The sequence below is a fragment of the Pteropus medius genome, unplaced genomic scaffold (assembly GCF_902729225.1).
Source record: "Pteropus medius unplaced genomic scaffold, Ma_sr-lr_union100, whole genome shotgun sequence".
NCBI classification, from domain to species: domain Eukaryota; kingdom Metazoa; phylum Chordata; class Mammalia; order Chiroptera; family Pteropodidae; genus Pteropus; species Pteropus medius.
This window is the reverse complement of record NW_024349801.1, coordinates 22,908,553-22,934,158: the sequence shown is the minus strand read 5'-3', so window position 1 is coordinate 22,934,158 and position 25,606 is coordinate 22,908,553. Positions and strand designations below refer to the sequence as shown.

At 36.7% G+C, this 25,606-nt stretch overlaps 1 protein-coding gene across 3 annotated transcripts in view; it reads left to right on the top strand.

Moving 5' to 3' along the window:
* The window catches only part of SLC12A1 (solute carrier family 12 member 1), a 78,102-nt gene that overhangs the window by 34,192 nt on the left and 18,304 nt on the right, over positions 1-25,606 (top strand). For all 3 annotated transcript variants that reach the window (XM_039888531.1, XM_039888532.1, XM_039888533.1), the window contains exons 13-19: positions 678-779; positions 2,881-3,036; positions 6,972-7,071; positions 7,790-7,901; positions 14,169-14,309; positions 16,840-16,946; positions 20,581-20,663. In XM_039888531.1, coding sequence (XP_039744465.1) covers positions 678-779; positions 2,881-3,036; positions 6,972-7,071; positions 7,790-7,901; positions 14,169-14,309; positions 16,840-16,946; positions 20,581-20,663 — 801 coding nt within the window. The remainder of the gene's footprint in view (positions 1-677; positions 780-2,880; positions 3,037-6,971; positions 7,072-7,789; positions 7,902-14,168; positions 14,310-16,839; positions 16,947-20,580; positions 20,664-25,606) is intronic.

Here is a 25,606-nt window from a genome sequence, read left to right as displayed (position 1 = left end):
AACTGAGGTTGATCGAAGTCTGACCTTCAGAGAAATAGAACTATCTCTAAATTATTTCTTATATCTTCTACTTCACCCATAGATCAATTCAGCTGGGATTAAATCAGCTGGGTATTTAGCTACTGAGTTAAAACCTTTTTTGGCAGATCTTGAGAGGTAGAACTCTCTAGAGATGTAGAAAAGTGCAAACGACTAACAAGAATTCTAAAAGAGAGAGCAAGTTGGGTACATGCAGAGAGATTTCCCTGTAGGCATTTCTGGTGCACTGGTATTTAACTAATCTGTCACCCTGCAGAGCCTTTTGATTGTATGCATAGCAGATAAAGAACACAGGATTTGGTGCCTCCAGAATAGTGGCAGGGGAGTTTATCATCTACCCAATACCAGAACCCTCCACCCATTTTCACTCAAATACTTTTCAGGTAGAGGTCTCGTTTGCCTGTTTTCTGACTGGTAGGTTTTCTTGCTTTTTACTTTATTGGAAAGGAACTCTGGCTAAGAATAGATTTTTTAAATGAATGCAACCCCAAAGAAAAATTACTAACTTCTTAAATTTTGACAGATGCTAGCTATGTGTTCAATTTTCAAATAAAGTCAACTTTTCAGGCTATAACAGCTGTTCAGCCCCTGTTCTCATCACTCATATATGCACATGCTCACTTCTGCTTTGTTCACAGCGGAACTGAACACCATTGCTCCCATCATCTCCAACTTTTTCCTGGCTTCATATGCACTTATTAATTTCTCCTGCTTCCATGCCTCTTATGCCAAATCTCCAGGTAAGCTGACTTTCCAAAACTAACTAAGCCTAAACTAGCAGTCATGATAAAAAGAAATGTCAGTAAAAAGTGCTTAATTTGTGTTTATGCGTTTCCTTATATCCTAGTGGGCAATGTAATCCACTTTATTTTGGTAAGTTGGGGGATGGCTTCTGAAATAGAAAAAGAATCATTTGAGCAATGGCCTTTTTGACCAACCGTAAAGTCAATTTTCTCCTGCGGCAATAAATTATTCATTGCAAGAGAAACCACATTTATTTCAGCAGTAGAAAAACACCACTATTTATTTCCAGGGTGAAAGTGACCACAGAAGTGGAATAAATGTATGTATTTGAAACTTCCTTACTATCAATTTGTTGCCTGCCCATGGTGCGGAAGAGAAGGATGAGTAGCTCCCATAATTACCTGCTGAGCGTAGTCAATGCAGATTCACACCGAAGCTGCTGACATCCCTGTACTCTCAGGCTCTGGTTTAACATGGTACAAAATTTCACACCAAAGAACTTTTCCCTACCCAGTCACCTCTCACCTCTCCTTTGCTTCCACTGGCCAATAGAATTTCTTGTGCCTTTCCACCAGATTAGAGACTTGTCATTATCAATCTTGAGAAAATTCTTCATCATGAAGACTTTTATCAGAGATATAAACACATTTCCACTTTTTTAAGATCTGCCACAATTGAGCCTCCTTTGGAAAAGCTGCTGCCAATTAAACAAATGTAGATGGAAGGGGAGCCTTCATCCACCCAAGGCCACTAGGCTCCAGAAGCTACTGAAGACTTTTTATTTCTGTTTTATTGTCTTCTTTTAAGCAAAACAGAAGGTTCTTGGTCAGAGAATACAACAAATCATAAAAGTGTGTGCCCGCATGCCACGTTATGTCCATTTTTGAAAAGCAATGTGAGGTAATAGAGGCGGGCATGGGAAAGGGTGAAAAGAAATGAGGGAGAAATGAAAAGAGAAAAAGAGAGAGGAAAAATAGAAAATAGCAGGGGCCACATAGGTACACAAACTCATAAAATAAGAAATGAGATTCTCCCTCCCTCCTCCTCCTCCTCCTCCTCCTCCTCCTCCCTCCTCCTCCTCCTCTGTTTCTCTCTCCCTCCCTCCCTCCTCTCTCTCTCTCTCTCTCCCCCCCCTCTCCCCCTCTCTCTCTCTCTCTCTCTCTCTCACACACACACACACACACACACACACACACACACACACACACACACAGAGAGAGAGAGCCAGACTCAGAGAAAAATAAAGGCATTTCCTGTGATGTTCTCGAAGTGCTGTTTCCATCTTGTGGCCGTTCAGGAAATTGCTCTAGAAGACTGAAAGCTCTGTTGTATCGGCAACGCAAAATTTAAAGTGTACTTCACCCACAGGCAAAATGTGCCCTTCAAATCAGAGCTTCTCCATCCTGACCATACTGTCTCCCAGCTTCTTTAATTTCAAGGAACTAATGAAACATGGGAAACCCCATGCACATATTAATCATCAGGAATTTTTTATTGCAAATGCATAAGATATTAATGCATCAGTTCTAAGAAGACGTCGCATGAAAATTTCTTCCTCTTTTCCCATAGATTATTATTTCTGAAAGAGTAAGCATTGTCCTCTTAGGGTAAAGAAACAGCTAGCAGAAAGCTAGTGGATTAACTTTTGATGACTCTTTGCCTTCTCCATGGGAACAATAAACCCATTCATTGTCTTAACCTTCTCCATCTTGGGCCACCAAGAAGTTCTTCTCACCCCTCCCTGCAAGACCCCATTTTTTCCATCCCTCCTGTCTCTTTTCAACTCCTAATGGCATATATACTAGATGCTCAAGGTTTTGTAGTTTAGGAAAACAATCGGGGGCATGTGGGAAGTGTGGAGGGGCCATAAGTGACACATTTTCTATGTTTCACAGCATCCTTATTTGGTGTAATGACACCTTCATAGGCCAGGGATCCAAGGTCACAGAAAACTATTAACAGAATTAGAAACCTGACCTAAAAGTTCTGATTTTTATGCTAGGGAAAAACACATTACTTATATTCTAATAATATGCAGTGGCGTGGTGGTGATAGAGTTTTTCTTGTGCACAAACTTTTTTTTTTTTTTACTTGCAGGATGGAGACCTGCGTATGGAATTTACAATATGTGGGTATCTCTTTTTGGAGCTATTTTGTGCTGTGCAGTCATGTTTGTCATCAACTGGTGGGCAGCTGTCATCACCTATGTCATTGAGTTCTTCCTCTATATCTATGTGACCTATAAAAAGCCAGGTAAGATAAAAAGGACTGTGTAAGAGGAAGGTCCCAAAGCGACCTCTAACTACCCATTCATTCAACAGTTATTGAGCAGCTTCTGTGCACTTAGGTGTGCCATGTGTATGGTGGATATTGATAATACAATATAATACAATATAATATAAATAATAGTTAATCTTGTTGAGCACCTATTGTATACCAGGCTCTCATTTAATTCTCAGAATAATGCTATATGTTAAGTATTATTAGAACTATTTTATAGATGAAGAAACTGGACTTAACTATAACACATTATAATAAATAACATGAGAGTGATATGAATGAATTTTTGAGAGAGGGAGAGAAATGGATGGACTGCAGATGGGAGAGGCTAGAGACCACAGAGTGAGGTACTGAGAGTCTGGTCTCAGGACCTCGAGCCACCCACATACTCCCCTTACTCTTACTCAACAAGTAAAACAGAGAAGATAGTAACTACCTTGGAGGGGTTTCTTTGTTGTTTATCTGTAACACTTCATGTATTTTTAACATCAGGTATAATATACATATGGTAAAACTCATCTCTTTTAGATGTATAGTCTATAAGTTTTAACAAACTTACAGTCTTGTAACCACCACCATGATCAAGACAGAGAACATTTCCATCATCACTATAAGATCTTTTACACTCTTCTATAGTCAATCTCTTCCCTCCAACTTAGCCCCAGACAACTACTTTACTGATTTCTATCCCTATAGCATTGCCTTTTCCAGACTATTATATAGAATCATATAGTATGTAGCCTTCGCGTATGCTTCTTTTCACTTAACATAATGCCTTTTGATTCATCCATGTTGTTGCATGTGTAGTTTGTTCTTTTTTGTTGCTGGGAAGTATTCAATTGTATAAATATATCTCAGATTATTAAAAAATGTATTCCCTAGTTGACAGACATTTGGGTTGTTTCCAGCTCGGGGTGTTCATATTATAAAGCTGCTATAAACATTTACTCACAGAACTTTATGCGGACCTATGCGTTCATTTTTCTAGGAGTGGGATTTCTGATGATTTAAGTGTATATATAATTTTATAAGAAACTAAACTACCAAATTGTTTTCCTCAGTAGCAGTATTATTTTCCATTTCTACTAGCAATAAATGAAAGTCTTAGTTTCTCCACATCCTTCTCAGCACTTAGTATTGTCAGTGGATTTAAAAGAACACACAAATATTCCAATAGATGTAGAGTATATCTTACAGTAGCTTGGCTTGCATATTCCCAATGACTAATAATGTTGAATATCTTATTTGCCATCCATATATCTTCTTTAGTCAAGTGTCTCTTTAAATGTTTTGCCCATTTATTATTATTATTATTAAGTTGCAAGAGTTCTTTATAAATTCTGGATGCAAATCCTTTAGCAGTATATGTTTTGCAAATATTACCTACAGGTTTGTGATTCATTTTTTCATTTTCCTTGCAGTTTGAAGAGTAAACATTTTTAATTTCTATAAATTCTAATTTATCAGTTTTTTTTTCTTTAATGGTTTGGTTTTTTGCTTCTAATCTAAGATATTATACTTTAATCCAAGGTCACAAACTACTAGAAGTTTAAATGCTTTAAATTTTTAATTTATGTTTATTATCCATTTGAGTTAATTTTTGTTTGTGACGTGAAGAATAATTCAGGTCTCTTTTTTTTTTACAAATAAATTTCCAATTGACTAGTAGTGTTTTTATAAGAATAAAATAACTTAAGGTATGCTAAATCCCTAGCCTAGTCAACACTTAACCAATATTAATCTTCTTTATCTAGAAATAGTTATCCCCCACCATTTCCCCCAACTCTTTCAAGCAAAGCTGGGGATATGGCTCTGTCTGCATCTGGGGTAAATCTGTACATTCCTATCAGGGACTTTCTACTTTAAAATTTAGAGAATCCATCTCATATTTAATTTGGTCCCCCAAAAAGGCAAGGGACGATAGTGCTTACCTCTCTTATTATGATTAGATCCTAAAAGATCAAACTAAAATGCTTGATAAAAATTGATCTTCTTCATGGACACCCAAAAGTAAGAATTTCTTAGCTATTCAGTTTCACTATTCAAAATCTAAAGATTGCTGCACATTATCTGTGTATATAGGAATGCCTCTTCTCTTTTTAGCTTAAGAATTTGTGAAGACCCCTTGAATTTATTCAGGGGATAGCCATTTTCCCATCTATTGCCTAGGATGTGGTTATCACACAGGTTCTCCGCAAAGCAAGATATCTGGGCTGCAGCTTTAAAGTCTGATCCTTAGCTGGAAAGAAAGAGAGGTCTCATTTCTAAGAATTCACAAAGTGTTCATAGAAGGGCACAACGCTCCTTTTAGTCACTCATCATGACTGACATAACCACTGTAGTCACTGGCCAGTCATCACATCCAATCAACCTGAGGTTCAATCCCACCCACTGGTGTGCAAACAGAAACCAAGGCTCTACTATAAAGGAAAGCACACACAACTTACACAAGAGACACACCTGAAACACTGACTCAGGTGACCAGGGAAACTGCCACTGCGGCCCACAGGACACCTATTACATAAGACCACTCTCCTTAGACCAGGAGACATAGCAGCTCTATAATATATAGAAACAAACACAGGGAGGCAGCCAAAATGGGGAGACAAAGAGACATTTCCCAAATGAAAGAACAGAACAAAGCTCCATAAAAAGAACTAAACAAAATGAAGACAGTCTACCAGATGCATAGTTCAAAACACTGGTTATAAGATGCTCAATGAATTTAGGGGAAGAGTAGATAAAATCAGTGAGAATTTTAATAACGAGATAGAAAACATAAAAATGGAGATAAACATAAAAAAGAACCAGTCAGAAATGAAGAACACAATAACTAAAATGAAGAATACATTGGAAGATCGACCATAGATTAGACGAAGCAGAGGATTGAATTAGTGATCTAAAAGATAAGGTAGCAGAAAATAATCCCAACAGCAACAAGAAAAGGAATCTAAAAAAATGAGGCTAGTTTAAGGGGACTCTGAATGGATAAGTAAATAAGACCCATACATATGCCATCTACAAGAGACTCATTTCAGATCAAAAGATGCACAGAGACTTAAAGGGATGGAAAAAGATATTTCATAAAAATGGAAGTAAACAAAAAAGGCTGGGATAATGACACTTATAGTAGACAAAGTAGACTTTAAAACCAAGGCTATAACAAGAGACGAAAAAAGGCCTAGTAATCCCACTTCTAGGTATTTATCTGAAAAATCCAAAACACTTCTTCGAAGGGACATGTACATCCATATGTTCATTGCAGCATTATTTGTAATAGCCAAGATCTGGAGGCAACCTGGGTGTCCATCAATGGATGAATGGGTAAAGAAGAGGTGGTACATTTATACAATGGAATATTATTCAACCATAAAAAATAATGTTGACATCTGCAACAATATGGATGGACCTACGTGATACTGTGCTGAGTGGAGTAAGTCAGACAGAGAAAGACAAATGCCACGTGATTTCACTTACATGTGGAATCTAAAGAATAAAACAAACAAACAAGCAAACAAACGGAAACAAACTCATAGATACAGAAAACCATTTTGATGCTTGCCAGATGGGAAGGGGGTTGGGGGTATGGGTGAAAAAGGGGAAGGGATTAAGAAATACAAATTGATAGTTACAAAATAGTCACGGGGATGTAAAGCATAGCATAAGGAATATAGTCAATAATATAGTAATAACTATGTGTGGTGTCAGATGGGTATTAGATTTATCAGGGTGATCATTTCGTAAGTTTTAAATGTCTAATCACTATGTTGTACACCTAAAACTAAAATTATATGCCAAATGTAAATACAAAATTTAAAAATTATTTAGAAAAATTATTTAGAAAAATTATTCACGGTTTAGATAGGGAAGGTCAATACTTTTTATGTCATATCCTCCTTCATCTACAGATGTGAACTGGGGCTCCTCCACACAGGCTCTTTCTTATGTGAGTGCTTTAGACAATGCTCTGGAATTAACCACAGTGGAAGACCATGTGAAAAATTTCAGGTAAAATTGGCTTCTCAGTCATGTTGGTGTTGTTCTTTACAGGAGACAAATGTACTGTAGTAGTTATACACTTTATGGGTATATTCTAAGACCAGGTGGTCATGTAAAACTACCACATTTTCATGACAGCTCCTCCTGTTAATAAGTGCTTCTCCTTTTCCACTCTGAGCTGTGCCCATCCTCAAATATAAACCCTCAAAGTACCAAGGGTCACCTTCCATGAGTGGGAATAGAAGTTGATTTAAATGATGTGGTTTCAGAAAGATGTCCCCAGATCCCTGCAACCTTAATCATTGGTGCTGTCTCCATTCAGCTTAAGGCTTTTGGCTTACTGAATTTTCTGAGGAAGAAGTAATACTTTAAGCTCTTTGTAAGGAGGATGAAGGAAAATAGCATGAAAATACTGGTCGGAGAAACTCAGGCTCTGTTGGAATCTGGGATAAGAATAGTGTCCAGAGGAAAAAAGACAGGGGAAACTGAAGACCACCTATACCTTACTTCACATTTTTGCTGACACTAACTAAACTAAAAATACAAAGATGGCAAAATGAACAGGCTGGATGATTTAAGACTTCTGGTGAGAAACACAAGAAATATTTAGAGGACACATTGTCCCATTTTGCCAAGCGTTCCGTTCCTGCTGTTTCCACTGGGTTGGATCTGAGCTCATAGGCTTCTTAGATGGTCAGTTTTCACATCTTCTTTTCTTCACTTCCAGGCCCCAGTGCATTGTCTTAACAGGGGCACCCATAACCAGACCAGCTCTCTTGGACATAACTCATGCCTTTACCAAGAACAGTGGCCTTTGCATCTGCTGTGAAGTCTTTGTGGTAAGAGCCGCTTCATCCCAGGAAAGAGCTTTTTTCTCCAGCTCACCTTGTATTGTTTTAGGTGAGCTGAACGGGTACATGCAATGATAGGAGAATGGCAAGGCAGTTTGGACAAGAGCCCTTTTCCTTGATTCATATAGCAAAGAGTAGCAAGGGCCCGTGATCCTGAATTTAAATGAGTGGATAAAACGAGTTTTCAATTTCATAGGAGACCAACTAAAAGTAATAAATATTTCCAAATGATGGCCTTTGAGTCAAAAAAAAAAAAAAAGAACTGGCTCAGAAATAAGTAAATAAAATGAAGGCATTTGGAGTGATAACTGTCCACAGAAATATAAAAGGTTGAAATGAGCCAGAGAGTGCTATTATACAGATTAACTGATAAGGAGAGAACCAGACATAATGGCCTTAAAGGACAGCACATAGAATTTAGATTAAATATTTGAATAACTTTGATAACACTATAGATATCTGGGGAATTAAACCAAGTTTTCCATGTCTTAGATACACATTCAGAGCTAAATGAGTTCCTTTTTGTTCAAGAAGTATGTGATAGACTAATGATAACTTATTGGTGGTTTTTCCCAGGAGATATCAAAAGTAGACACTAAAAATGTTGCCATAATTATTGACTGATCACCAATCTCTAAAGTGAGGAGAAAGCATTAAAATTATAACAAAATAATGTCTAAGTCCTCCAAACCAGTCTACCTCCATTGTATTCCTCTCTCTCTCTTCCCCTCACCCATCTCTCTCTGTCTGTCTCTGTCTGTCTCTGTCTCTGTCTCTCTCTCACCACTCAAAATCCTCAGCTACTTCAATGTATTTTTATAGGACTTACCTATTCTTCAAAGCATTTTCCTACAGTTTTTATTTGATCTACACAACAGCTCAGTGAGGAAAAAAGAAAAAAGAGAAGACTTGTTCTCATTTTAATTATTGGAAAAGGGAGATTCATGAAAATTAAGTTATTACACAGGGTTATATGACAAGAAAGTGACAAAGCCAGGATTTCAATCCAGGCCACCTGATTTTTCTGTAGTATATCATAAGGAGAAAACCTTTGCAGACTCGTATCTAGGGAGTGCTATCAGAATCGGGTACAACTACTTAGATGTCTAGTACCTGCCAGGGAATAGGGTCATTTGGAAGCTGTGTAACCCTGGAGCCAGTCAACTGTGCCATCATCCAGGGGTTAATTTACCACATGTCATCATGATTAGCACTTAAGCATCTTTTTACACTTGGCAATGCTCTAAATGCTATATAAAGCCAGCTGGTCATATTCTCTTTTCTCTCAGTGTTTATATCATAGTAACTCCAACAGTATAACTCAATGAAATTATCCTTTAGGGGATGGAGGGGATCCTTCTGACTACATAAGATTGACAGGTTAGTAATGACCAACTGTGACTCCAGAGGATTTTTTAAAATCTTGTCAAGGGCCCTTTTCTCATATTATCAACTTCGATGCCCTGGATTAGTGGATTTTATTTTGGCCAATATAATGCAGCAGTGGATTTTGATGGAATAAGCAGTTCTGGGTGTTTTTCTTCTCTAGCAATTTAGAGAAAACTTAGTTTAGCAGGCCGTAGAATATCTTTAAGATAGGAGAAATGAACTGAGAGTATAAACAGTCATATATTGGCAAAGGAGAAAAGATCTTTTTACAGAGACAAAAGATATTGCTTTTAATTAACCCTTTGCTGTTTTAACTATAATGAAAGAGTATGATTCTTCAGTATCATTTCATGTGAAATACATACCTAAGTCTGTGCCTCCAACAGTCCCGGTTGTTTGACATGTACATTGGACCACATTATACATCACTGTGTTGGTCTCTCTGAGTAAGGCCCAAGAGTCTTACTCTCAGGTGCCAAGGTTATCTTGGGGACTGAAAACAGTTACTTCATTAGTTAACATTTTTTCAATTAGTTACTTTCTGTGCCCTCCTGGGGCTGCAGATGCTGTCAGCATTTTTCAACTCCATATTTAGTCATCAATCATCTTTGCAAAGAAACAGATGGAAGGGGATGTGGGGAAAGTCGACGTACAATTAGAATTTGTTTACCAAAAGCACAGTGGTTGGTGGTTAGGCTAACCTTCTGGAAAAGGTTAAATTAGTAATGGTGTTGTTAAGGGATGACAACTTAATTTTTAATTCTAGGAAGTTGGCACTCACGGGCTTTTGGAGACACATAGTCAAGATCTGAATCACTGTTTTGCCATCTATTAGCTGCAGTCACTTAGGCACATAGTTTAGTCTCCCTATCCACAGTTTTCTCAGTTACAAATGGAAATAATAATAACACCTATGTGATAGGGTTGTTGTGAGAATTATGTAAAGTAAGCTTTCTAGTGCTTAGTTCAGAGTCTGTCAAGTAGTAAAAGCTCAATCAATTTTAGTTGTTATTGTTGATATTGATATTATCATTATCATTATATAGTCACTACTTTCATTTCAAAAATATACGCTCGTCAGTAGAAATCTAAGGCACTTTCTCTTAAAGAAACCAGGTCCAAACACTGTATGGATCTTGGACTTTTTAGGTATTCAGCAGCTTGATCATGATGGAATAGTGAGATACGGACTTGCGCCGGACTAATCACAGGATAGCAGGCTCTGTGCTCTGTCCCCCTGGTGGCCTTCAGTTATTTGAAGTGCTAGCTTAAAGTACTTGTTACACTACAAGGAAGGAGCAAGATTCAGAGCTCACTGACATTTTGATGCTGATGGATAAATAGAAAGCATGTGGCTACAGCTGCCATTTCCTGCAACAGAGGCATTTTTAAAGACTAGACGTCATAGCCCTCAAAGCTGCTGAAACTGGAATTAAGAGAGTTATTATTACACTATAGCCCACACTGTAGCCTTTAACTATCCAACTAACTGTCACACCATCTTTCACTCTCTCACCTTTTTCCTACTCAACCTAAAGATTTCAGATGAGGGGTCCTTCAACAGGACAAATTTGTGGATTCTTTTTAAGGAATCCAGCTTGGTAACTTAAAATAACGTATATTTTTCTCCTTTGAATTATCGTATAATAAATCAGTGACATTCTTATGTTCTAAGAGGCTTTACATTCTTCTTTTCCTAATGAACAACTTTTAACTCTTTTGTCATACATGCTTCCATTCACTATTAAAAGAAAATAAACCATTAGAGATCAAGCTAAAGTCCCCTTTAAACCATTCACCTTTAGTCAATGAGTCTCTGTCATAATGTTAATAAAATAGTGACATGACCAAATACAAGAAAAATGAAATGACTTACAAATGGTCACTAGGATGCATGGAGAGATGAACTATGGACAAATCAGAATGGGAAAAACTCTCTTTCCCACTGTCCAACCAGAGCAGCAATAAAATCTAAAGCAGAGCAATAGGACTCTCAGTGTTTTGAAAAATAAAAGTTGGAAAGAACACTGCACTTGGCCCAAATTCCTCTATGTAATCCTAATGATATTGAAATTCCTTTGCAAATTTTTTTCATAATATTCATTTATTTAAAGTAGTGTCATATCAACTTCTCCAGACTAAATAATTATAATTTCTTTACCCCTTTCTCAATCAATGTCAAAGTTATAACATATTCAAGATTTTTAGAGCTTTATTGTTCAAATCCTGAACTAATTTATGCTCTCATATTTTGGATCCTAACTGAGCTAATCTCTATAATATTTTAATTGGATGGTAAAATTTATTTTTGTGACTATGACATATTTGAATGTTGAATAATTATTTTCCATTATGTCTTCCCTCTTTGTTAGTTTGCTTTTCCCTTACTACATTTGTATTGCAGCCTTGCCTCACATTAATAAGTGTGCTAAAAGGATATTATAATCATTTTTAGCCAGGAGAGATTCTGCATGAAATATTTTTATGACTTCTCAATATGGCAAATTTAGGCATTAAAGTAAATCTCTCTGTCACAATTAATGTTTAATCTGGATTTCTGTATTACAAATAGACAGATGTTACACTGCATTTATTTAAATAAATGCCAATTTCCCAGGGGTTCACAGTCATTGTGGTACAACTCAGTATATTGATAGCCCAATACCTTTCCTAGCTATTGGTTTTTCTTTTATTTCATGGCTACTGTTACCATTGAGCTACTAGAATAAAATATTCCTTCTTACTTTTGTGGTTGATGGAGTCTAGAATACTCAAGAAGGACTAGTAGTTCAAAGTGCATCAACAGTCTAGAACCCTGAGCAAAATTCGACCCATAATGACATATCTTTCCTTAGGCTAGGTCTAGTAATAACTACCCTTTTTATATATTTACCTTCTTCATCTTCCCTGAAATTTCTTATTTTTAACTTTAACATAAGTCATCTAAACTGTTTTGAAACGTTACCATGTTCTAGAAAATATTCTAGTAAAAATAAGTACATAAAGAATCTGATCCAATTTAAACACAGCTTTGAAATGGAAGGGACCCCAGAGATCATCTAGTGCTGTGTAATAGAAATTTATGCCATAAGTGTAACTTAAAATTTTCTAGTAGCCAATCAAAAAGTAAAAAGAAACAGGTAAAGTTAATTGTAATAATACATTTTATTTAATGTAATGTATCTAGAATATTATCAATTTGAGTATGCAATCAATATAAAACTATTAATGAGATGTTTTACTTTTTCCATACTAAGGATTCAAAATTCAGTATGTATTTTATATTTCCAGCACGTCTCAATGTCAACCAGCCACATTCAGATGCTGAATAGCGACATGCAGAAAAGCGCTATCGTCCTGGCAGTGACAATCTAGACAATTTCCTTATTTTTATAAGTATATAATCCACATCACAAGAGGACAAGTGGCATACCCAGGGTATCGGCTAGTCAGTGCCAAAGACCTAAACCCAACATTCTGATTTCCAGTTCAGCCCACTTTCAGCTCTGCTATAGAGAAAACACAGTGGTGGAACTAGGTCCAGAGCTTCAACGAGATTGTGAGCACTCAGTTAAGATAATAAAAATCAACTTTAGATAAGCAACTACTATATTCCAGGCAGTTTATTATGACTACTTAAAACAATCTTGCAGGATAAGATTTTATCCCTTTTTTCAGAATAACATATCAAAGCTCAGGGATTATCAATTACCTCCAAAGTGGCTAAGCTTAGATTTGAAACCAGTTCTGTCTGACTGCAAAGCCCTGTATCTTTTTCACATGTCCAAAGCCCTTTTTCTCCAATCTAAGACCCTCCTAGACTGAGTCTCCAAGTATTGTCTGAGAATTAGCAGCATCTGTGTCATCCAGGAGTTGTTAGAAATGCAGAATCTTAGCCCTGTTCCAGACCTCCACACTGCATTTTATAAAGATTCCAGACAAACTGTAAGAAATCTAAGACAATTCAACAAAATTCCAAGTCTCATCATGAATTGAAAGATTTTCCAGGAAAATAGTAGATATGTACCCTGTCGGCACATGGTAGATAATACCTTTTGGATTGATTCGAAACATGCAAGGAAAAGAGCTAGCTTGGACCTTTAAGGTAGGAGAAACAAGAAAAAATTTTAGTTAAAAGTAAGTTGCCGCAACTCAAATCTTGAAGTTATAAAATGCTTCATCTCATCTACCACTACAACACCTGCTTCCTTCTCTCTTAATCACATCTATTCTTCCCATGCAATAGGTATGTGAAGTTTAATTCCCACCAAATTCACTAAGTGAATGGGAAATGTTGATTTACTTAAATGGGAATATGTCAACATTACACATGGAAAAGTGGTGCAAGGGTATCCTTACTACACACAGAAAGCAGAGATGGGCCAAATAGAATCGTCAGGATGTGGTAGTCCATGGCAGGATTTGCAACTCACCATGCTCTGGTTCCCAAGAGCACAGTCCATTTCTTGCAATCAGGCTTTAAGATTTCCTTGGTGTTTTCAAAAGTGGCTCTCGCTATTAAGTCAAAGGTTGACTGTGTATTTATCCCGAACTTCTTCAGTCACATTTTTAGTATTTTCCTCATGTGCCATGATGCCCTCAGATCTTTCTTTTATTCAGCATGAGGCAGTTGATTAAGCAGGTATTAACACATTTAGACATTCTGGGTGGAAAGTGAATAATGTGAGCAGCACAGGTCCTCTCCCAAAGGCTGAATCTGCATAAACCCCATTTAGTGAGGTGTTTTTCCCTTTCCCATTTCTTAACTCAATGGGGCATTGCCAGCTATTTTTGTCCTTTAGACAACAACAGCAGTGTGGTATAAAATAGCAGAGCTTCTAACCAATATTTCATTGTGTCACACAGGGACCGCGCAAGCTGTGTGTTAAAGAGATGAACAGTGGCATGGCAAAAAAGCAGGCCTGGCTTATACAGAACAAAATCAAGGCTTTTTATGCTGCAGTGGCAGCAGATTGTTTCAGGGATGGTGTCCGAAGTCTCCTTCAGGTAAGGCAGGCATTGAGGGAATGAATACATAGGCAAAAGACAATTAGCACTCCATGTTAATGAAGCTCCCAAAGCGAATGGTTCTACTTAGGCAGTCCAGCGTCAGAGATCAATGCAGATGGTTAAGAAAGTCATTTTGAATTCCTGGAGATAGGCAAAGCTAAAACAATCGGAGAGGTTCTGTTACAATGAACTATGAGTGATACACTGGAAATGAAAACGAAGTTGCCTTTGGCCAACAGCATACATTCTGTTCCCGTGTTTATTGAAATGCAAATTTGTTCTGATGGTTGACATTCAGGATCTTATTAAAACTTCCAACTATTATTTTTGCATCTCATACTGCATGTGCAGCAATGCTCAAGTCGGGCATTCTTTCCCTTTTTTCTTTTGCAAATGGTGTGAGGGCAGCTGCTAGACTAAATAAAAGCATCGCGATCTGGGTGGAAAATCTCCCTATCCTAAATTATTTCCAGAATGTTGAATAAATTGTGATGATCTCTGCGGTTCAACACCAAAGCCCACAGTTCTTTCATCTTTTCTCACTTATCATTTCTCTTTCCCTCCCATTCTATAATAATTACATAGAATCTTTCCCTGGTTCTGAGCTTCATAATTTAGTGTTAGAGTTTTCTTAAAACAATCCAAGAGCCCCTTAGAAATGGTAGAGTTTGGCTTTCTAATCATTTTGGCTTTAATTTGGTTGAATGCAGCCCTACTTCTACATATACCAAATGATGCATTTCGCTTTCAAAGTTGCCATATAGAGGAGTGTCAAAATTCAAGACTGCATCCAGATAACTGAAGCTCATGTAGGCAAGAAAGAAAAAATATATTGAATAAATTGTAGTATTTTGTAGATTAAGAGTATTTGATGCATGCATGTCTAACATCCCTGAAGAACATTTGCAAAGTAGCTGCACATGCAGGGAAACCATTTCTGAAAGTCTTATTATACTCAATGAACCTCTTTTCATCTGTTAATTTGCTAAACTACGGAAATAAACGTCATTGAAAGATGCTGATTTTTCTTTCAGCAGTGGGTTAACTTTTCAGTATCTCTTTGGTTCAATATGTTGGGAAAGTTACACATTTAATGTAAAATTATCACAGAAGATCAGAAAAATAATAAAAATTTCAGCTTAGAAATAGAGGGCAAACATAGAATAAGAACAATGAGAGAAAAGACATAAATATGGGAAAGAACTCATATATTAATCCAGAATAAATTATTAAAAAGAATTGACAATGCATAAAGCTCATGCACATGAGTTTCATCAAAAAAAAAGGTGAAGTACAAAGGGGTCACAACAAAGGGCAGGACAGATTATAAAGGGAGGCACTAAAAATTATACCATTTTGGATAAAGCCTTTTTTGCATCTAAGAAATTATGGTATGAATAACCACATCCCAAAACCATGGTCATGGAAAAGATTACATCCACGTTGCCATGTATCTGCCAAGGGCCAAATGAGCTATTCTGTAACCTGTACATTTCTAAGTGCAATACAGCAAATGTGATGGAGGCAAAGTTTATTTCAGGAACCCTCTATCCATGCCTATCTTCTTCTATTTGCTAGTGTCCCCTCTAAAACGTCCTGCTTTGGTCATTTGTTTCACAGTTTCTATGACCCGGAATGTCCTTCCTTTACTCCCACTGCTATTCTTATCTTTCCTTGACGACATCTAACCAACTTTCAAGATTCAGGACAAATTCCACCTCTCCCATGAAGCCACCCATGAATCCTCAACTGGAATATAAGGCTTCTTCCTTTATCCTTCCAGATGAGTTTCTACTGCATTAGCACTCGATTATAATTATTTGTTTAGATTTTCTTTCCTCTAACTTATTCTAAACTCCTTAAGGCCAAAGAACATGCCTCACCACTGTCCCACAGCCCCTACCATAGTACTTTGCAATTAATAGGCACTCAGTAAATTGCTAGGTTAGATTTAATTAACTAGAAGCCATATCCTGTTATTTAATGGAGGGAATGAAACTTCTGATATGGAAGATAGCTAATAATGACTCTGTCATATAAGAGAATTAGGTCATGGAAACTTAGCTCAGTTACTCTTCAATAAATAATATAAGTAGAAGTTTCAGTGATCCTCATATATAAGATTTTTCCAAACATGGATTTTACTACTAATGACATGAATATAACAGGTAGAAATGAGCTTTGAACTACTAAGTTACAACACACATACCAACAGTTTAGCCGACCCTCACTTGATTTTAAATTATTCAACCATTTTAATGAGAGTGTCAAAAAAAATGCAAATGACTGCTAATTTAGAAAAGCTACATTTCTGTCATCTAAAATCCATTTATGGCTGAGATAATTTAGAATTAATCTTTCTATTTTATGCTTGGGCATGGGCATGAAGGACATGCGCTAAAATGTAATCTAATCTTCAGAATCATCAGAACATTACTTCAGTGCTCTTTAAAACATTATTTTTCATTTGCAGTGGTAGTTTTCTGGTATGGTAAGGATTGCCCATGTGTTTATCTCCTCTGTTTAGGCCTCGGGCTTAGGAAGAATGAAACCAAATACTCTGGTGATTGGCTATAAGAAAAACTGGAGGAAAGCTCCCCTGACAGAGATTGAAAACTACGTGGGAATCATACAGTAAGTGATGGTTTTCAAGATGTATTCTTGTTTATAAAGCACTAACCAGAGAAGTACATAACTGACACTGTTATAGTAGATTAAATTGCCTGAGAAGAGGACATTCCCCTGGTACTGTGACTTCTTTACCAAAGTGAAAAAACTACTGCTAGTGATAGAACTTGAGGGAATCATAGTGTCAGAGGAGGGAGAGTGTCAAAGAAAAAGGTAAATATTAAGAGTTACAACCTTAAAACCTATTTATAAGATTAAAAGCAAAGGACAATTAGATAAGGAAGAAATTTTTCTTTCAAAACATCTTGGATTGGCTGGTATGCTCTATTCAGTCATTGTCCTCTTCTGGGCCTTGGGCCAGGCAGTCACTACCCCAAAGCCTCAGGTCTCTCTTTGTAGACATGAGGACCCCATATACTAGCTGCTTCTGCCATGTAGCAGTGTTGGTTTATACACAGAAGGTGAGTTTTAAATGGTACGTAATATCTGATACCTAAATATTGGAAGAGTCTTGGGATAAAGGTAATCATGATAGTCAAAGCATGAGTAGGCACCAGCTAACGTCCTTAACACAAGTCACCTCATTTAATACTCACAAGAAGACTCTGAAGTAAGCACTACTGTTGTTCCTATTTTATAAGTAATGATACAGATATAAATATTAAGTAACAAGCTGCAGAAAATGACAGGATTGTTTAAGTGACAGAACTGAAATTTCAGCCCAGGACCATCCAAATTCAAAGTTTAAACTCCTGACCACATGTTTTACTGCCTCCAGAAGTATATATATATATACCCAAAGTATTACCTGGTTTGGTTCCATCCATTTCATAAGAGAAGACAAATTCTACACTTACTGAAAGGCACAGGATGTCATCGGTGACCATTCTAGAAAATTGAGCCTTTCTTCCAGGCTTGAAAATACTTAACCAGATTCATTTCAAGGGGAGACAATATAGCTATACCCAAAGCCATCTTTTGTGTCAACAGCTCTGAAAATGGAAGATATCCTCAGCCCAGGGTCTAGCTTCACTCTGATTTCATATCATACGGTAGGAAACATGCCCTGAGAGGTCTGACTGCGCTTAAAAATCCATAATATGCAAGGAAAAAAATCTTCACCCATCGAAACAAGCATATATTCAGTGCTTTTTATACCAAGCCCCTGCTAAAATGAGCATCAATTTATCATCATTTAGGGGAGATGTAGGCAACATAACAAAAGCATTCTAATATTAATTTTACTGAAAGGAAGCATAAGAAAATAATTTCCATCTTTTGAAATCATATGCATTACTGACCAAACAGAAATTCACTTAGTCTTCCTACCATGGAAACCTATGCATTAAACGCATTCTCCTGAATTGTGTTCCCCAAATATACAAAGCCTAGATGCCATGTGCCACCATCTGGCTCCTGCTGGTGCTCTAAATTCAGTAAGTTAAGGCTAAGCCAGGTGATCAGGGTCAGAATTTTGCCAGGCTCAGCAAACAGCATTTTGATGTGTTTAGAATCACAATCAGTTGCTGACCAGACCTCTTGGAAGTGAATTAGATCTGCTCTCTGTTATCCAGATTCTTCAGTAAAATTTCATCTTTACCTTTGGGGAAAAAGGGAGTGGAGGGGAAAGAAATTTCATCTTCGCTTTTGGGAACAAAGAAGGGTGAAACAAATAGGAAGAAATATATAAATCTTCAGTCACGGCGTCCATTATTTAATACAAAATTACCTGGGATCATCTTCAAACCTCCCTACCATCTTAAACATTCTAGAAATTTTCTAAAAATTCTAAGGAACCAAAATAATGAAACCTAGTAATATTAAGCTAAGGAGAATTAATAATTGGTTTTCTTGGTAATAAAGTTCAATATCAAGGTGGCTCAAATTTGTACTAATGTATAACTTATATGACTTGGTAAAGTTAAATGACTTTACTATCATAACAACGGGGTCATTATAGAAGGAAGACAATCACACAACCATATCATATGGTATTTCCCTTTCTAACTTTTTTGTTTTGTTTTGTTTTTTTGACCTAAAATGAAGCACTACTATCATTATCATAAGGATACTATTATAATAGTATAGTACTTTACTGTTTTTCTTTGAACATTTTAAATATAATATTCTTAAGTATGGTTTAGTTTTAATTAGAAGCCATATTAGCTTTTGTTGTCTGCATTAACAAATTTCCTCAAACTTAGTGGCTTAAAACAATACAAATTTATTAGCTTACAGTTGTGTGGGTTGAAAGTCTGACACTATCTCACTAGGCTAAAATTAAGGTGTGGGCAGGGCTGTGTTCTCTTTTGGAGGATCTAGAAAAGAATTCCTGGCCTTGCTTCTTCTAGGTTCCAGAGGCTGCCCACTGTTCTCAGTCCCCTTCCTCTGTCTTCAAAGCCCTTGAAAGGTCAAGTCCTCATATTTTATCACTCAGGCCTCCTCTCCTGCCTCCCAATTTCACTTTTAAGGACCCTGGTGATTACACTGGGCCTATCTAGATAATCTCCCCATCTCAAGGTCCTTAATCATATCTTCAAAGTCCCTTTTGCCATGTAAAGTAACTTATTCACAGGTTCAGAAGATTATAATGTGAATGTCTTTGGGGGTCCAAAATGATTCTGCCTAGCACAGAATTCAAATTTTTTTTGTGGAACACATTGTCTACCTTTTATAATCAAGGAAAATTAGAAACAAAATGTATTGGGAATTTATTTTGCAGCAACTTTTGCTAGAATGGATCTATTTTGTTAAGTGAAAATAACTTATGATTTGAATTTTGAATGGATATTCATATTATACTGAACTTATTTATATCAGTATTTGAAAATTCAAGATGACTTTGGCTATTGAAAACTTGTTTGCATATAGTGAGATAATCACAAACTTCATTGTTTCTGAGGGAGGACGACCCCTAAAAAAGAGTCAGGGCTTCAGATCCATAGAAGATTGAATAAAAAAACTCCCAAAGAGAAAATTTTAAAATGCACTCAAAGTTCTAATTGGTTTGCCCCATATTTAGAGGCAGAGAAAAACTATTTTATAAGAACAGAGATAAAAGAAAGAGAGCATTTCCTTTTTCTTCTGGATAATCTAATTTCATTGGGCTGGGTTTAGAGAAGACACGACAGCCAACTTCAGCAGCATAGGGTTGCCATGAAAAAGCCTTGCTTCAATGGTAGAGGAACTGAAGACATTTTTAATGGGGATTTCGATTTCAGCTGTGTTGTAGGATTTCTCCTTAATGGGTAAGAGTTTTGGCTGATCATTTCAAAGGGTCTCTGCAACCTAGAAACTCTCCATTCTAAATATTTAGGTGATTGTTTTGTTTACATTAGAAAACAATCAACTTTTAAAAGTATGTAACAAATCCTTAATCAAATTTCCAGTTGATAGTATTATTTGAATAAATTGGTTCCAAAGTAAATGAGTTAGTTGCCTTAGATACCTTCACTCACAAAACATTTTTTAAAATGCATAAAGGGAGGACAGACCAACAGAAAGCCATCGGCCCTTGGTTGTATTCTGAAGTGAATTTTCTTAATTACATTAAAATCCTGTAAGCATGTTTAATATTATTTTAAGGCTTGAGGATTAAAGGAGCCATTTAAATCACTAACCAGTTTGCTTCCACTTTTAGCGACGCGTTTGATTTTGAGATTGGTGTGGTCATAGTCAGAATCAGTCAAGGATTTGACATCTCTCAGGTTCTTCAGGTGCAAGGTATGTACTTTCTTTACTTAACCAACAGATGTTTACTAAGCTCCTTACTCTATGCCTGGCACGAAGCTCTATGTGCTGGGGATAGAGCAGTGTACAATATAGGCAAAACCTCTGAACAACGGAGCTTACGTTATCGTTGTGCTGGCCTGACCTTTGTTCACTTCCCAGTGTTTTCCCCAACACTAATACAAGTGGCCTTTGTCCTGCTGACCAGAAATATAGAATAATCCAGGATAGTTATCAATTATTCTTCTTATCACAAAACCGCAAAGCCAGCATCATTGAAAATAAACACCTTAAGTAAATTAACTGGCCGAATTAATTTCTGCAAGATGTTTCAGAAAATGAAGATTAATTCTTTCCTCAGAAAACCATGTATTTGTTTTTAAGAGTCTATGATCTAGTTTACAACTAACATGGAAATGAGCCCGAATGTATCATGCTATGAATCACTAATCTAACTCCGAGGCAAAAACACTAATTCAGATTAGTGACTCAGCTTTTTCCCTATAGAGTATAGCAGGTCCATTTATGCAGGATTTTTTTCAGTTGACCTTTATAGTTCAATTGACCACAGTTCATCTGAACCTCAGTTTAAATGACCAGAGCAGTTCAAACCCAAGTTGTTTAAGAGTAAACTATACTTGTTTAGTCTTAGAGTTTAAACATACCCTCCTGTGTATATAATAAACAACATGTCTAAAAATTCACTGAAATATTAGAACAGGACACTAATCCATGACTTACCACTTTAGCTGAATTTCACAGTAGAATCCACTGATTAGATGACGCTAAAACAAAGGACATTTTGGGGTTTCTTCTTATGTAGCAGCTGTGGTGTAGGTGTCAGTTCTGGGTAGACCAAGACTAATAAGAGTCTGCCCGTGTCCTCAATAGACTCATAGCATAGTAATAGAAATGGGTATATTATTAATGTCATAAGGTATGATGAGAAAGAGAGGAGGGACATCTAACTCCAAGAAGGCTTCTTGGAGGAAATTACCTTTCATTTGAGATCTAGTGGATACGTAGGAGTTTACTAAGCAATGTTGGAGAAGAGAAAATGAGAGAGTTTGGGGAATAGCATTGTTGGCAAAGAGGAAAGCATTAGCAAAGGTGTGAGGACATGAGGACATAGAAGTATGGAGAAATGCAATATGTGGGCAACCAAAAGCAGATTAGTATTACTAGAGTGAAAAGTATGAAGCAGACAATACTGAAAGATGAGGCTGCTGATATAAGAGCTTCATTTTAAAAGCCTTCATTTGCCATATTAAAAAAATGTAGACCATATTCTGAAAATGAGGAAACACTGAAGAGATTTAAGTGAGAGAATAATGTGATCAAATTTAGGTTTTAGATACTTTTTCAGCTACAGTGGGCATTGACTCAGCTAGAACTAGAATTGAAACAGGGAAACAAATCAAAAAGATTTTTATAATCATCAAGGCTAGAGAAGGCAACAGCCTGAACTAGAGCTAGGGATGGAGAAAAAAGGACAGAAGTACTTTGGAGGTACAAAGAGTAGCATTTGGATGTTGGTTGGATGTGTAGAATACGGGAGAGGGAGAAGTAAAAAAAGATGACTTGGCTGACTATATTAATGATGGTCTACTAACGGAAATGGAAACACAAGAGGAAGAATAGGTTTAATGAAGAGATGCCTGCTTCAGTTTTAAACAATTTCCTGTGGGAAATGCTGCTGGAAATGTCCAATAAGCAGTTAGACAGTCCTGATCTTAAAGGAGAAATGTGAGCTGGAGATGTAGATGTAGATGTAGATGTAGATGTAGATGTAGATGTAGATGTAGATGTAGATGTAGATGTAGATGTAGATGTAGGAGATATTATGGGCCAAATTATATCCCCTCCAGAATTCACATTTTGAAGCCCTAACCTCAGATGTAACTGTATTTGGTGATAGGGCCTTTTAAGAGATAAATAAGGGAAAATGGGATAATTAGGGTGGCTCCTAATCCAATATGACTGATGTCCTTATAAAAAGAGGAGATTAAGATACAGAAAAACACAGAGGAAACGGGGAAGATGACCATCTACAAGCCAAGGAGAGAAACCAACCCTGCCAGCACCTTGATTTTGGACCTCTAGTCTCCAGAACTGTGAGAAAATAAAGTTGCTTCTTAAGCCACCAAGTCTGTGGTATGTGGTATGGCAGACCTACCAAAATAATATAAGAGACAGTATAGTTAAGGCAAAAATTGAAACTGAGACACTGGAAAACATAACCCAAAGAACATGTGTCGAGGAGTGCCGAAAGACACAGGAAAAGGACCCCAAAGAAGGAGTAGGGAAGGAGCTGCCAGAAAGGTAAAGGAACCAGAAGTCTGCAGTGTCATAAAAACCATGGCAACGGAGAGCTTAAAATCAGGAAAACCATCAATATTGTCAAATACAGCAGAAAATACCAAAAAGATTTTGAATGAAGTATAATTGATGCAGCACAGATAATCTTAGTAAGCACATGGCTGTAGAGCAGTGTCGACAGAATCCCGATTGCAGTGTGCTGAGGAGACAATATGAGATGCTAAGCAGAGAATATGGATGTGGCCAACCATTCTGAGACGTTTGGATGCTGAGGAGAGGAATGAGCTTGAGGTTAGGGAGACCTCGAGACCTTAGGATGGGAGAGAAAGGCATGTTTTCAGCCTGAGAAAATGAGCCCAAGAGAGTGGGGAAGATTAAAAATTAAGGTAGGGGAAAAAAAAAAAAGGATGGCCCATGGAGTAAGAATCTGGAGGAACAGGAAGAAGTAAGGAATGGATATGGATGGAAGAGTTGGCCTGAAGCAGAATAAAAATGCTTCATCTTATAAATTTTGAGCAAGAGAGGTGAGGATTGATGATGAGGTATTCAGTTTTATAAGAGTGGAATGGTAAATTGGGGAAGACATGCACAATAGTCTCAATTCTCTTTGTGAAGTTGGAGCAATTTCTCTAGTTGTCCAGTTTTTCTCTCACAGCACTTGGTCTCCAGGGTAGAGGAGGATCAGGGTTTTTGCAGGATAGGTTCAGCAGCAAGGAAAAGCCTACGAGGAATTTGAGACCCCTGGTGCTGGATTGATCCAGACTCTATCTGGCCATTTCGGATTGTTTCCATCATAACGGAAGGGGACATAAGTGGATTAGGTGAATTTTCTGATGCAAACCATTCTAGTGTATTGTGAAGAAGGAAAAGAAAAAAAGAAGAAACTAGAAATCAAGTGTTCGTATAAGATAGAGGACCACTATCAGATATGTACACTGTATAATTATGTATGAAGAGCTTTAAAAAATAAAATTGAGAGTGCAGTCCATCTTGTACAAAATTGTAGCATAAAGGTTATCTTTGGTGTCAACAGTCTTCCTTTTTTATGTTACTTTTCTCTTTCTATGGACCTTTTGTATTTACAGACCAGATATACTAATTCTCTCTCAGTGTATATTCCTTCCTAGTAGAGCCTAATACATTAGTAGCAACAAGAGCTAACATTTTGAGTACCTATTATGTGCCATGTATTATGTTTCAAGTTCACATATATTATAACATTTATCATCCCAACTACTCTATGAGGAAAGTACTATCATTGTCCTCATTTTACAACCAATGAAATTGAGGCTTACCCAAGATTTACAAGGCTAGTATGGGTAAAGCTGAGATTCGAGCATATGTCTGTTTGAAGCATTAGTCTACCTTTCAAAGCTAGAGAAGACAATGACTTACATAACGAGAAGCAGTGGTAAAATCTGAGACATGGGAATGGAACAAGGCTATCTCTACCTATTGCCTTTAAAAACCCAACGTAAGAGCTGCTTGTCTATTGTAAGAGACACAACATCGAGGACAATTATAAGAACCTAATATTAAGAGACCCATTCTGTTGCTAACTTTCTATATTTTGTCTGCCTTTGTGCTGTAATGTTTTTCCATCTAAACAGTGAGGATACAAAATACAATTTGTATTTAGATTGCATATTTGCTTTGTATGTTATGTTGATCTCTTCAAGCTGAAAGATGTGATGTAGCTGAAAAATACTGCTCCGTCCACCAAAATGCACCATCAATTTAGTTCAATATAGAAGCAAATTCTGTAGGTATTTCTGAAAGAATCCTGGCAGTGAACTGCATCCCCTTTTAATTTCCCAAGGGATGTATCTGATTTATATCAACTTTGATGTTTGAAATATTTCTGCTTCTTAGTCAAGAAAGGGAAAATACAGTTGGATGCTAATAAAATAATTATAAGTATCAATTATCTAGGGTAAACAAAAAACAATGTTGCACAAATACATGAAGAACATGCAGAAAAACAGTAGCATAATGATAGAAATTAACTTTACGCCACATTTCCATGCAGTGTTTTGAAGTTTATGTAACAGCCCTCATATTAGATTTTGAATTGGAAGAAATAAGCTTGTGTTTCATTATATTATACTGTAATATAGGGCTTAATAAGAGCCTGATAAATCTTAAGTATTGCATTATACTATGTTAATGATTGTCATCATAGCTTTTCCAGCATCAACACCACAGTGTCATCACAAATTATAATTTAAAGGAAATATTAGCAATTCAGAGTGCCCATATACTGTAGTTAATAAAGCAGTGAATAGAAATCAGCTTTAAAGGTAATTTACCAGCTAATGACAATTATTTCTATACTGCGTCACAGGCTTATGTGAGGAGAATAACTTTTTATATAAATAAGATCAATGCTCATAACATTCTAACTTGTATACTGCAGCAACTCATCTAATACTGGTGACTGATAGTTTCTCTTAATAAATTAATTTACTGCCCGACAACACAAAAAACACAGTATTTCACATTGTTCAATTCGCCAGGGTATTTAGCAAGTTTGCCAACTTCAACAAAGAGTCCAAATTATACTGGTAGGAATAAAATGATGAAATGTGATTTGCAATTTATTGCAGTCAAGTGTTCCA